Source organism: Zalophus californianus, chromosome 11 (genome assembly GCF_009762305.2).
Source record: "Zalophus californianus isolate mZalCal1 chromosome 11, mZalCal1.pri.v2, whole genome shotgun sequence".
Classification (NCBI taxonomy): Eukaryota; Metazoa; Chordata; class Mammalia; order Carnivora; family Otariidae; genus Zalophus; species Zalophus californianus.
The window spans coordinates 84,028,187-84,042,413 of NC_045605.1; the positions used below are offsets into that span (position 1 = coordinate 84,028,187).

General features: G+C 35.2%; 1 protein-coding gene across 1 annotated transcript in view; it reads right to left on the minus strand.

Annotated features, from left to right (window-relative positions):
• DCDC1 (doublecortin domain containing 1) overlaps positions 1-14,227 on the minus strand; it is a 468,564-nt gene that overhangs the window by 363,101 nt on the left and 91,236 nt on the right. The window contains exon 9 of the mRNA XM_027579679.2: positions 1,208-1,374. Coding sequence (XP_027435480.2) covers positions 1,208-1,374 — 167 coding nt within the window. The remainder of the gene's footprint in view (positions 1-1,207; positions 1,375-14,227) is intronic.

Genomic DNA, 14,227 nt, shown 5'->3' on the forward strand with positions numbered 1-14,227 from the left:
AACTTTTAAAAATAAGTGTAGATTTGTATTTTTTCATATTTATTATTATAAATAGGCTTATCTATAATAATTATTAATCCCATTTCTGGGCCCACTAAAATTAATTAACTAAGCAGATAATCACATTTTGAGAATAAAAGTTTCTCATGGGAAGATATTTCTTGCTAATTCTGGATACCTCGTTCAAGAATTTCATCAATACAAATTGTCCTTTTCCAAACCAGACAGCAGGAGGTGCTGTGTGAACACTGAGACCACATCCCATTCTTACCTCCCCTCCCCCCAGCACACAGAGAATAATAGCGTGATGCTTTCAAAATATTCATTTTTCAATGGTCTGTGGCCTGAGATAATGAGCCCAGTTCCTCATAGTTAGAAATGTAAAACCTAGACTTCATTTAAGATGGTAAAATATATGCTTAACTTCTTAAGACCAAGTGCAGAGGGGATTCTAAAAATGTGGCAACTCCATTTTTATTTTAAAAATGGCCATCAATCATTCCGCTTTGCAATGTTAGTTCCACTTTAAGATAAATCAAAGTCCCTATAAATAGTTCTAAAAATATCAAAGTCTTTACACACACACATACACACACCCACTCACAGTTATGGAAAGGATACTTAGAAATTAAAGGACAAAATTAAGTTTAACCAGATTCAAATATATTAGTTCTATTTCTTTACTCTCCAAACATACAAGTTAAATAAGCATAAATGAAGTGAGTTAGTCTTGACAAGAAGTTAATTCACAATTTCTTTTCCCAGAATGCGATTGGTTTATATTTTAGCCCAACTTCTACAATAGCCATTCTGATTTCATACTGAAAAAAAAAAAGAAAGAAAGAAAGAAAAGAAAAGAAAAAAGAAGGCTGAGCATTTAAACCTTCAAATGATTTAGGAGCTATTCATTTTCTTGCTTAAAGTAACAGTCTATAGAAATTCCACATAAGGAGTTGCCTTCGCTTTGCACAGTATGCAGCAAGAAAAGATGAGACATATGACATCCCATACCAAAAGACAGATACAATTAGCCCCATTATTGTTGGCTTTGAGATTACAGAAGAAGCATTTTGGCTCCCTAACGGGTACTGAGTTCACAAAATACATGTCACAGTTTTTTTATGACACAATGCCAATCATTGCCTCTATACAACCACGTACATTTTAAAACACATAATAAAGCCATTTTTAAAAAGGGATGACTCACCTGTGTATAATATTTTTTTGCAGACTTTAGTCGTTGGTACAAGGCCAAAAGAACTCCTTGGATGTACATCTTAGCTCCTGAGGGGCTGAAACCTTCTCCCTTAGAGACCCAAACTGGTCCCCGCAAAGGTGTGATGGAATTTTGCAGGCATTTTTCAAGCAGAGGAACTATGCAAGAAAATAAGGGAAAATAAATTCTTTTGACCCAACTGAAATGCACTGCCTGGAACACAGCCCCAGTACCAGAACTAACTCTTAACATCTATTATTTATATCTGACCTGGGTTAAGTCTTACAGAGGCAATTCCTGCATTACTAGTGGCCACCATGAAGGATGTATTTATATTGAGACACCCCCCATGCAAGACTCATAAGCTTTGTGAGCACACCTGAATAGTTCTGAAGTGTGCCTAACTAGCTGCACAGAGTGTCATGGTGTGCACTGATTGCCTTATCTTCTCATTTATCACAGATGAGTTGGAACCAACCTTGCTGAAATCTACTTGCATTGTCCTGATAAAATTGTAAGATCCATGTTGTTTCTGTATATAGCTTCCCATAGAGGAGTCTATATATCTGAAACATCACATCTGGAAATTATTCATAAAATATAATTCACACCTTTATAAGCCATCCTATTCAAGTTTTTTCACTGCCATTGCTTAAATAACCCATAAAAACAGGGTGGGCAAGGCTGTTTAAAAATAAAAGGAATCTTAAGCAAGCATTTTATCATACCTTTTTGTTTTTAAGGTTCTGGGATATAAACTAGTCAAAGATTTAGAAATGCTATTCCAGTACCCATTTTGTAAACAGATAGAAGATATTTACTTGTTGGCCCGTATTGCAACATCTATACTGGACTTGACAGACATGTTTATATACTTTTTCACACGATTAGCTTATAAAGTCTTTCTAGTGTAAAATAGTCAAATAACATGACAACTAGCTAACATTTTTCAAGATTTAATTTCCCTCTGAAATGACAGAAATAAAGAAATAAAAAAAATCTTAGGTACATTTGGGAACCCAGAAAAATGAAAGGATATCATTTTTTAACTTGGTCTTAAGTATACACATGTGACACAATATAAACATACAAAATAACTATATGGCTTGGCTACCTTATTCTGATACATATTTCTAATAGAAAAGAAATTAAATAGATCACCAGCAAAGAAAATAGCTCCTAGCTCCATGCCATTGGTTATGTTATATGTGGCATATTTTATGCAAAGAGGCCTAGCGTAGCAATCTGGAATTGAATTACAATTAGGTTCAGCTGAGCTGCTGAGCGGCTGAGTTATGCAAATGGCCTTTGCTATTGGTATTCTGTTGAATTTTGCTCCTAGTAAAAAAGTTATGCATTTTATGGCACTAAGTTCTGCAACTCTCTACCATAGCACAATTTAAATTCTTTCTAATATATTCAACACTAAGGAGAATGTTGGAAATAGAACTTAAGCTTTTCTAAAGCTACTATAAATAAAGTTAAAAGAAAATTACAACCCAATGACTATTTAGACATCTTTAGTTGTGTGCATGAAATTCACTCATCCAGCCTCAGAAATTAATTCCTAAAATTCTCATATTAAAACCATGTTTATACTGGAGCAATTATTTCTATTAAGTTTTATCATAAATACCACAAACTTTTTAAAATACAAGATCATATATACTATAAAAGAAAGAAAAAGAAACTTATTTTTAGAATTATAACTCTTCAATCTTTAAAAAAATGTATGGTATAAACCAATCTTGATTATAATTTTTCCTAAAGAAAACTAGCTTAAGAATCATCAGTGCTTTTAGTTAACTGTTATAACATTCATACATTACTATGTACTGGGTTTTAATTTGTAAACTTTTAATTTGGTACACTCATTGAACCTATTACAGTTTTTGAACATGGAAAGGCATTACATAAATAGCTATTAAGTTGAAATAATTTTAAGTAAATTGAGAAGTAGGTAATAAACCTGCATAATCTACATCCTAGATTTAATCTTGAATTTAAACCTGAGAACATGTTCTCAGATTCTCTAGTGTTATAGCCTTATTCATCCATGCTTGCCACAAAATAACTTTCAAATTCTTTATTTCAGCCCAAGGAATTCCAAAGTATAATTTCATAGATCCTCTAATACAAGTTCCACTTTTTGCAGAGTTTGTGTCTCTTAAATAAGAATTTAAGAAAAAAAAAATATATATATAGTTTAGGAAAAAAATACAAATTATATCAAAACGCAAGCTGTGTCAGAACTGATACAGGATGGAAAAAAACTCCCATGCTCCACATGATTTATGTAATTAGGAATACTATGGAAACCAGAAATAGCAAAGCAAAGAAAGCAGTATTCACAAGCAGGTTTTATAAGGGACTTCAGAATCTGCTCTGAACTTGTTGAATAATCTGTTCAGTATTCCAGAATCTCCCTGCTGGAAGCAGGGTCCTCATTATAACCACAAGAGCGCTAATAAAGGTTAGCCTCTGAACCAGGGATTAGAAGGCTCTTTTCTTTTTGGGAGCTGCAAACTAGTAACTTTGATGATCTTCTTGAAAAGGAAGACAAAGCACACTCCAAGAACAAACAATGTTTCCACTAACTAGGAAGGTACAGAAAACATAAGAAAATGATACGCCCTAAGTACTTAGAAAGGAAGTATAAATAAGCCTAATATATTTAAAAAATAAAATTTATTAATCAGTTGGAATTAAAGAACTCTCCATAAAAAAGGATTGACCTAAAATGATAGTTTTGAACTATAATAGAATAATTGATTAAAAATAAGTCAATTGACTTTTCAACCCCCAATCATAGATTTTGAATGTTGAGTATGAATTATTTTTTAAGAATTTTAGAGGATATCTGTAATATTCTATACCAAAGACAATTCATAAGTGTTCTTAACCAATCTTTTTTCTTTTATTTAGAGTTCTCTTTTACTCTGTTTCTGAAGCTAAGTGCATTCTATTCTATTAAAGAAGACTATTGCATAAAGATGTGCAAAAAACAAAGGCAATTATTTAGAAAGGACAATAGGCACTTTCAACCTTGGAAGAGCTAAACCTAGATGTTGCTATGAGCTAACAAGGCCCATGAGAGACAAAGAAAAAAAAATATGTCTTTCCAGTGAATGAACTCCAGGGTATTATTTTGTGCATAAACCATCAGTTTCTCCTTCAAACTGCTACTCAGAAATATTGCCTCATTCAATAAGGTTAGCTGGCTCCTATTATCTTATATTCCTTTCCTATTGGTGTGCATAGGTACACACAGTATTTCTTCTGAACTTTGAGGCCTTTATTACATGTGTTCTACCTATTTGCTCCTATTTACATAATTGCAACCAGAGCTTTGCTTTTCTGTAATTTCAGTATTTTCATTAAATAGGGCCTCAACATTTTTATTAGATAAGTGGTTTAGAAATGAATCATTCATTAAATTTATCAATATACATAGATCAGTCAAATGTGATCATTCCATTGGGATCATTACCACCACTGGAGAGGTACAGTTATGAGGATGATAACTTTTTATCCATTTTGTTTATTCTCAAGTTATGACTACAGGACAAATTAAAATTAATCCAATAGTTTCAATGCATTTGGAGTTAAGACTGAGGATGCTGAGTAAGTAGATCATGTAACCAAAAGGAGTAATTTCCCTGGTAGAGTTAGTATTGAGCATCCTGGGTAAACAGATCATATGATTGAAAGTAGTAGCTATATCAATTTCATAACTATCAATGGATACTTTCTCACTCATGCTGTTCCATTTCCCTTGCATTTGTTCCTCTTTTTTTCCACCTGTGAATATATTCTTGTCCTTCAAGGTTTCATATTAAAGGTTACATTCTGTGGCAAAATATCCCATGTTATTCAGACTGAATTAACTGTTCCCTCCTCTGTGTTTCCCAGAGCATTGTTTGTAATTTTATTTTCCCCTTACTGATTTGAATTAATCCTTATCTTCTCCACTCCCATTTCCATCCTCCAGTAAATCACAAATGCTTCAGGGTTTTGAGGCCATAGTGGTTTTGGTTTGGTAAAAGCGGTGCTCAATGAATGTCTACCAGACAAATTAAAAGTACTTTGATCTGTTGTGGACAGTCTTTTAGGTAAGTTTTAAGACCATGAGTTCAACTTATGCACAAAGGCTACGCACAATCACTTAGAATCTGTAACTTTCTGTGACCAAATGAAAATTTCATCAAATTTAATAACTATTAATATGCCAGAATTTTGAAGCACATTAGAATATGTACAAGTGTTTTGTCTTATTTCTCCTTATAAAATGATCTTGAAGACTAAGAAGGAAAATAATTACAAAAGAAAATGATACAATTTGCAGTGAAGCATTAACAAGCCAGGAGAAGGCCAGAGGTGGGTATTTAAAAAGTCATGGAAAAACCTCATGTGCTCTATCCTATCCTGTCATAAATCATGCTACTATGGGAAAAAGCACACAATAAAACCTATGTAACAAAGCAAAAATATTAGGTTAAGGTCAAAATAGCTACTGTAAGTAATAAAAATGATACCTCTAAGGACACCAAACACAATGAGTTCAAAAGCTATTCATAAAAAAGAAGCTGTTCAGCCTTCAAGAAGACCTTATATTAAAAGCACTTCATCACTGATAAGAAGCTTGAACTTATTTGGATTCATATGGGAGCAGTACAACAAGGAGGCAAATATCTCTAAAGAGAAACCACGAAGCTAATGGAACTTACAAAGTAGAAATAGACTGGAATGTCTGTCAAGTTCTATACCTAGAGAATATACGTCTCTTTCCAAAAGCAACATCTTACATTAAAAGAGATACTTTGGCTTACTCATTTGAATCTACTATGGAAAGCTAAAAAGAGGATTTTTTAATTAACATACTTTCAAAAAGCACTGGAAATAATCAAAGGCTTTAATAACCTCAGTGAATTAGAAATTAAAATTCATGCCAATTAAATATCCAGAATCATAATTTACATAATACAGTAATTTTCACATTTCAGTCAGAGTAACCTGAGACTATGGAAAAAAGAGCACTGCCCAGAGCATAGTTACCTATAAAGAAACTCTATATGCTCTCTGGCAGCAAGTTTCAGATCTCAGTCTCAAAAATACTCAGTTATTGTTTAGCAGGACATCATTTGGAAATTTCCCCATTCAGGTGGAATTTATTTTTAAAATGAAGTTTATCTAAAAAAGTCTTTTTTGGAGGAAACAAAGTGAGCTCTTTAAAGATACTAAGATTTGACTGTTTCCCATCCAGGAAGTATGCCTGGAGGGAGTTTGAGTTATTGCAAGGTATGTGTGTGTTTTAATGCTTTTTATCCAGCTTTAGGTAATAGTGGGAAAGCTCCCGGTCCCTGAACAACCAGCAGATGCCACTCAAAGCATGGTCTGCTGGGAAGATTGAATGATGTAAAGCATACTGTCCTCCAATGTTGCTTGATTTAGATCAGTATATTTTTATTCAAACAAAACTAAACTAACAGCTGCTGTGTACTTTTGTTTATGTGCTATATGTCAAATGTTATTGTCCCTAAGGTACGTATGTGAAAAGATTTAGCAGTCCATTTTCTTAAATACCGATGCCTACCCAAATTTGGATTTTCCTCCACTGAACAAAATGACAAGCACACGATTGGTATACTTAGAGCAATCTTTCACAGCTGCTTTAGTTTTTCAGTGATCCTATTAAACTGACGGCATATTGCCTGTGGGGTCTACAGTGTTATAATACTGCTCTAAGAGACATTGATTTGTATGATAGGATCAAAACAGAATAGGGATGCATTGGGGGGAAGAATTTCATAGGTCATATTGTTTTTACCTGAGTAAAATTTAATTTAGACATTGTGACCTTTGCAGAACACCTGGTTATTTTAATTACTGACATGTGGGTGAACGTTGACATTGGGCTTAGAAAGTATGAAATCTTAGGTCTCCTCTGTTTTGAAAATGCATCCTGAGTCATGTCTTTTCTTAAACTGAACGAAGTAGCTGTGCATTAAATATGCTGGCACATCTTCTGCTTGAGCAAGTGGACCGAAATGGTGTGAATTGTTAATGCCTTGCTGCTTTGGGTTCACGGCTTGTGATTGATCATTTGTAACTATATCTACTCCTTGTTCCATGAAATCAAGTATGGAGTAATGGGTTCATCAGATTTTGGGGTTAAATTGAGAGTGAAGAGGTACTGTGTGTGGAAATAAGAGTTGCCATGTTCAGGGCTGGCCTTGTAACAGCATGGAATCTAAAGGCGATATTCAAAACCACTTCACTCATCATAACGCTTACTGATTCTGAATAGGGCCCATTTGCAGGGGACATTTGGTAGTTTTCCAATACGCTTTATGCCTCTTTCTACTTCCACCACCATGCACATCTTTTTTTCATACATCCCAGTAGCACATTGGTAGAAACAGGTCAGCATACACAATTCATTTATTTAAATAACTTGATTATACAAGTAGAAATAAGCTGGGATTCTATTGTGTCTTGCCTTTCCCCTCAACAAAAATAATAGTGTGTGTGTCTGAAAATACAAGTGTTTTGTGAACTCAGTTCCTTGGGCATCTTAAATAGTTGATATTTAGTAATAATGTAAAATAACTTAATTGAGTTGATATATGTACAACTTTATGGTTACTTAAACAAATATTGAGAATTAACTCTATCTAATGTATTTTATGTGCCTATAGCCTATACCAATACATAGTAATTGAATATATATGGCCTGCTTTTTCAAACTTTAAAGCTCTGTAAAAAATGTAAGGTCTTATCTTAGAATTAGTTTTGGAAAATACAATACATGGAACTTAATAAATAAAACCAACAGAAACTAGAAGTAAAGGCCATTAGAAAAGTCAATATATAATTGTTTGCTGTAACAACTGATACTTTTTTTACATTATTATTTTTTATTTTTATTACTATTGAGAAAAGCTTAACCCAAATGGTGTTAACTGAAGTACCACTTAACTTTTGACCCAGTAGGAAAAGATGTAACAGAAAACTTAGTAAAACTTAGGAACAAAATCAAATATACAAAGCACTACATGTATAAGTAACATCAAAAGCAAGCTAATTGTAAAATGTTTCTTTTTTTTAAGGTTTTATTTTTAAGTAATCCCTACACCCAAAGTGGGGCTCAAATTTACAACTCCAAGGTCAAGAGTCACATGCTCCACCAACTGAGTGAGCCAGGCACCCCAAAATGTTTCAGAATTCTACTCTTATATTGTAAAGTAACAACTAATACAAATCTAAAAAAAAATGTAGCTGAATTCTTTTTCCTTTTTTTCTTACTTTCTTTTTCTTTTTTTTCTTAAGTCTAAAAGCAGGAATAATAATACTTGGCATACACATACCTAATTCAGCCTGTCCTAGGAATCAGATAATGTGGGTCAAGCTGTTTTGGTCTCCTTGGATGCAAATGCCAAATCAATATATTACATTTAAATATTTTACTTAGGATATATATATGTCATGAAAAATTCATATATATATGAAAAATTTACATTTTTAAATGTGATAAACTAAAAAGTCTTAATAGTTTCAGCAATTAGAATGGAGAGTTCCCTTTCGACATTTATTTCTCCACGTTATTTATTTATTTAGACGAATCCTCTATAATTAGCATTTTTACATATTTTGTCTACTATGAAATCTCTTCTGAAAACTCTTATGGAGAAGAAAGCCAATCTATACTGAGTCATGGTCTTTTACATGGAGAGCTTTGTTAAAAAATTTTGTTTTATAACAGATAATAACAATTATGCTATTTGTTTTCATTGGTACTTATATTTTTAATAATGAACCTCTAGGATCACTGACACATCATTAAAGTCAGGGTAACATTTCTGGTTCGAACACTGAGAAGCAAGAGATAAAAAACAGAAGCTAGATGGGGTGCCTGGTGGCTCAGTCATTTAAGAGTCTGCCTTCAGCTCAGGTCATGATCCCAGGGTCCTGGATCAAGCCCGACGCAGGGCTCTCTGCTCGGCAGGGAGCCTGTTTCTCCCTCTCCCCCTTCCCCCACTTGGTTCTTTTTCTCGCTGTCTCTCTGTCAAAATAAATAAATAAAATCTTAAAAAAAAAAACAAAAACAGAAGCAGGAAGAAGGCAAACTCAAGGAGAAGACAGAAAGAGCAAGCACTTGGTTAAAACACTACATAAATAACGAAGCAAGTTTAGCCCAATGAAACCTAGAAGTAATGATCATATCTTCATGAATAGAAAAGAGAATATACGTTTTAAAGACTTCAAAAGGGAATTTCTGACAGATACTAAAGTGTCTTTGAGCAGATTAGACTGCTTTGTGAATGTTCATATCACACAATTCTGCATTCACATATTTAATAAAAGATGACAGTGATCCAATTATAATGGGAGTTCTCGAACTGCCACCAAAAAAACACCTTTTTTAAAATCAAGTCTTTAAAAATTCTTAGTATTTTCTATAGATCAATAGTAGAAATATAAATCAGTGATTACTTTCTGCTTTTGTTCAACCAACAAGAATGGCCCAAGTCTGATGTCTGGAGATCACTGGAGTCACTGAGGGCCATGTGTAAGGCACCTCGGAACCAAGGCGAAGTCACAGGGTGCACAGTCCTAAGGGAAATCAGAAGACTTCTCCTGAGAGACATCTTTCCTACACAAAAGGACTCTTAACTAGCTGCCTTGGTATACTCCAATGCACCCTAGAGAGATCCAAGGGTTGATTCATAACCACCAGCATTTGGCATCCCTCTTCAGCAAGAGGTCTGAAGTTTTACATTTCATAAAATATGAGAAATAAAGATAAGTAGGACAGGGACCCAAGGATTGAAAAGAGGCAATGTAGTTAATTTTAAAGAAATTGGGGGCGCCTGGGTGGCTCAGTCAGTAAGCGGACTGCCTGCCGTTCAGGTCATGATTCTGGAGTGCTGGGATTGAACCCCTCCATGGGACTTCCTACTCAGCAGGGAGCCTGCTCCTTTCCCTCTCCCCTGTTTGTGTGTTCTCTCTCTGTCAAATAAATAAATAAAATCTTTTTAAAAATTTAAAGAAATCATTATACCCATAAGTTTGATCTTAATTCCCTGAAAAGTTCTGGAAGAGATTATAAGATGAATGCATTTGTGAACTCTTAGAAAAATAAACAGTAATCACTAGGACCCATATGGAGTAACTCATATATAAAATAAACACATATATTAAATAAATATTCAATGAACCGAGAGGGAAATTCTTGGGGTAAACAGGGAGACTCTTGGGGAAATTCCTTACATGGGGCTTAACATCTCTAACACCAGCATATAACTATTATTTCTTCCAATGGGAAATAGATCCCAATAGACTATAGCTACCATCTATTATCCTTAAGCAAGGACCTGCTGCTAAATCTGTATGTCTCTGCCCAGATAAATGGTATATCTGCAACAAAGTAGGAGAACATATAATGTCTGCAAACCTCCTGTTTAGGTCTTCTATTTAGAATTCATGATTGTTCTCCTTTGATGTTTCTATTTAAAAAAGATAGAGAAGTGGATTGCCTGGGTGGCTCAGTCCATCAAGCATCTGCCTTAGGCTCAGGTCATGCTCCCAGGGTCCTGGGATAGAGCCCCATGTCGGGCTCCCTGCTCAGTGGGGAGTCTGCTTTTCCCTCTGCTCCTGCACCCCCCATTCATGCGCGCACTCTCTCGCTCTCTTGCTCTCTCTCGATCATTCTCTCTCAAATAAAAATAAATAAAAATCATTAAAAAATGATAGAGAAGTATGTCACTTAGCATCCAAAACAAGGCAAAAGAAAGTTATGAATGGATACTGCCTTGGATCCCAATTTCTTTCTTGGAGAAAGTAATACAAGGATTCAGAATGAACACACACACAAAACACACAGCTGTCCCTGTATGGGGCTTGACTGAAGGCTGCAGGCTACATGTATACCCTTCTAAGTCACCTTGCTTTCTTAGCTAAGAAAGCAATACCACTTACAGAGCCCAAATTATCTGGACCATTGCAGAATTCCACATTTAGCAGAACAGAAGCAGTAGTGATAGCAATAAAAGAGTAGTACTAGGCATTTTTAGGCATAAAGAGAGAGAGAAGCATTGACTAGACACCTTCTCAGTGTCCTGAATTTTCCACTCACATCAAAAGACATCTAAGGCGGCACCTGTGTGCCTCAGTCAATTGAGCATCTGACTCGATTTCAGCTCAGGTCATGATCTCAGGGTTGTGAGATCCAGCCCTGTGTGGGCTCCGCATTGAGGTGGAGTCTGCTTGGGATTCTCTCTCTCCCCTCCCTCTGCCTTTCCCTTGCTCATGCACGCTTCCTCTCTAAAATAAATAAATAAATAAATAAATAAAATCTTAAAAAAAAAAAAAGACATGTAAGTACAATGCTTCCAGACAAGGGAAGCATCCCAAATCTTTATGCTATTTTATAATTTAGCCCTGAATTAAACATGGGAATACAGACAAGACTACAAAATTTCGGTCCTCATGGAGCTTAGAGTCTAGAGGACAGATAGATATTAAACAAATAATTCCCCATGCAGTTTTATGAATTACAATTGAGGCAGTATATACAGGGGTGCTATTAGTATAACAGGGATACCTGTCCTAGGTAGGGAGGAAAGTAGCATAGGAGCAAGGCAATATCAGGAAAGCATTTTAGAAGAAGAAATATTTAAAATAAGACCTTAAGATGAGTAGGCAATAGCTTGCAAAGAGGATAGGGTGAGAGAGAATCCAAGTAGGAAAACATTATATGTAAGATACTGGGGGCATGAAGAAGCATAAAGTGTTTGAGGAACAGAAACGAAAAACTAAGGTGACTCAAGTGCAGAGGTGAAGGAGCCCAGTAGTACTAAGTGAATATGGAGAAATTGGGTAGGGACCAAATCATAAAGGTCCTTCAGGACATGATAAAGATTTGAGCATGAGTTCAGTATGAGAAGTTATGATAAGCTAAAATCACTTTTTTTAAAGATTTTATTTTTAAGTATCTCTACACCCAACATGGGGCTTGAACTTACAACTCCGAGATCAAGAGTCACATACTCTACTGACTGAGCCAGACAAGGGCCCCCCTAAAATCATTTTTTAAAATAGTGTTACTAGAGTGAATACAATTAGAAGACTTGTGTCTAAGCTGGAGATAGGTGAGCTTGTAGATTCAAAACTACATGAACAGCCATATCCATGGAAGGTTACTGTAAATCTGAGGCAGAAACTCTATTAACATGCTAGAGATCTCTGTCCCTAATCATGGCATACTCAACATTTTTTAAACATTGTTATCAATAACTTAGTGATAAAATTGGTATTCAGACCACATCTATAAGGGAAAAAAAGATGGAAAAAAACTGTTGATTCCTGGGTGACAGATTAAATATCTGAAAGAACTTGCAAGGCTAAACTACTAAATAAAAACCTTGTAAGTAGAAATATCATAGGAATCAATGTATAATGTTCTGTTCACATACCTATAAAATCAGCAGTACAAGTACAGGATAAGGAAGAAGTGGCTTAAAAGCAAATTGTGAGGAAAACCTCAGGGGCTTTAGTTGTCTTTAAGTTCAATTAGGTCAATGATCTGATGTATCTAATAGAAATAGTAATGCAATTGTAGATTATATTATGATCTGAAAAAAAAAAAGCAGGGGATGTGAGACTTGTCATTGATTGACCTGGGAAAATATATTCTTTTTTTTTTAAAGATTTATTTATTTATTGACAGAGGGAGACACAGCGAGAGAGGGAACACAAGCAAGGGGAGTGGGAGAGGGAGAAGCAGGCTTCCCGCGGAGCAGGGAGCCCGATGCGGGGCTCGATGCGGGGTGTGATCCCAGGACCCTGGGATCATGACCTGACCCGAAGGCAGACACTTAACGACTGAGCCACCCAGGCACCCCGGGAAAATATATTCTAATAAATATGAACATTTATGTTCTAAATTTCAAAACCCAAATTATGGCTTCATCTACAGAAAGGTGTAGATTTATTGTAAAAAGAACACTTCATCTTCTTCAATTAAGGTAGAGAAACAACTGGAAGAAAATATTACACATCTAGGAAACAAATTTGCTAAAGGAATGGAGGAAAAAGTAAACGGTTTTAAGTAGGCTCCACACCATGGGTTTAAATTCATGACCCTGAGATCAAGAGTCGCATGATCTACCATTTGAGCCAGCCAGGTGCCCCTAAAGTGGTTTTAAAATATGCTTCAATCTTATGACCAGAATAAAGCAGTGTCTGCACAAAAATAAATAAAAGAAGACAGGTTTATTTAGCCGGAGGAAGAAAGAGATCTCCTAGAATAAAGGTAACTATCTGATCTAAACATACATTTTTATTTTATTTATTTATTTATTTATTTGAGAGAGGGAGAGACAGAGAATGCAAGAGGGGGTTGGGGCAGAAGGAATCTCAAGCAGAATCTCACACAGACTCCACATTGAGCGCGGGAGCCCAACCTGGGGCTCCATCCCATGACCTTGAGATCATGACCCTAGCCTAAATCATGAGTTTGATGCTTAACCAACTGAGTCACTCAGGTGCCCCCGAACCATGTGTTTTTTAACAGATATGAAAAAGAGGAACTGAAATCCTGAGGCCAGATTGAGGGTATCCAAGTCTAACCACTCTTAAAGAGGTTATTATAAAAAGGGGAAAATATTGTAATTGTTACAAAATCACAATAGGAACTGGAGCCCAGTGAAACCTACCAGAGAAATAAAGATCTTGGAGAGTAAACTCAGAGCAATCCCCCAAAGGAGGAAGAATCCGCAAATACTGTGAAGAGGTAACATTTACTTTACAGATAAATTAATAGTAAGAGCAATTGGAGAATCCCTTTTGAGGATTAGACAATTATCCAAAGAGTGCTCATGAAATCTGAATAAAATTGGAGAGGGGAATACTAGGAAGATTAATATCAAATACTCAAAAAAATTATTTAGTGAACCCCCCCAAATTTTGGATCTAAGATTAAGAAAAGGAAAAGAAAGATGAATTTATATT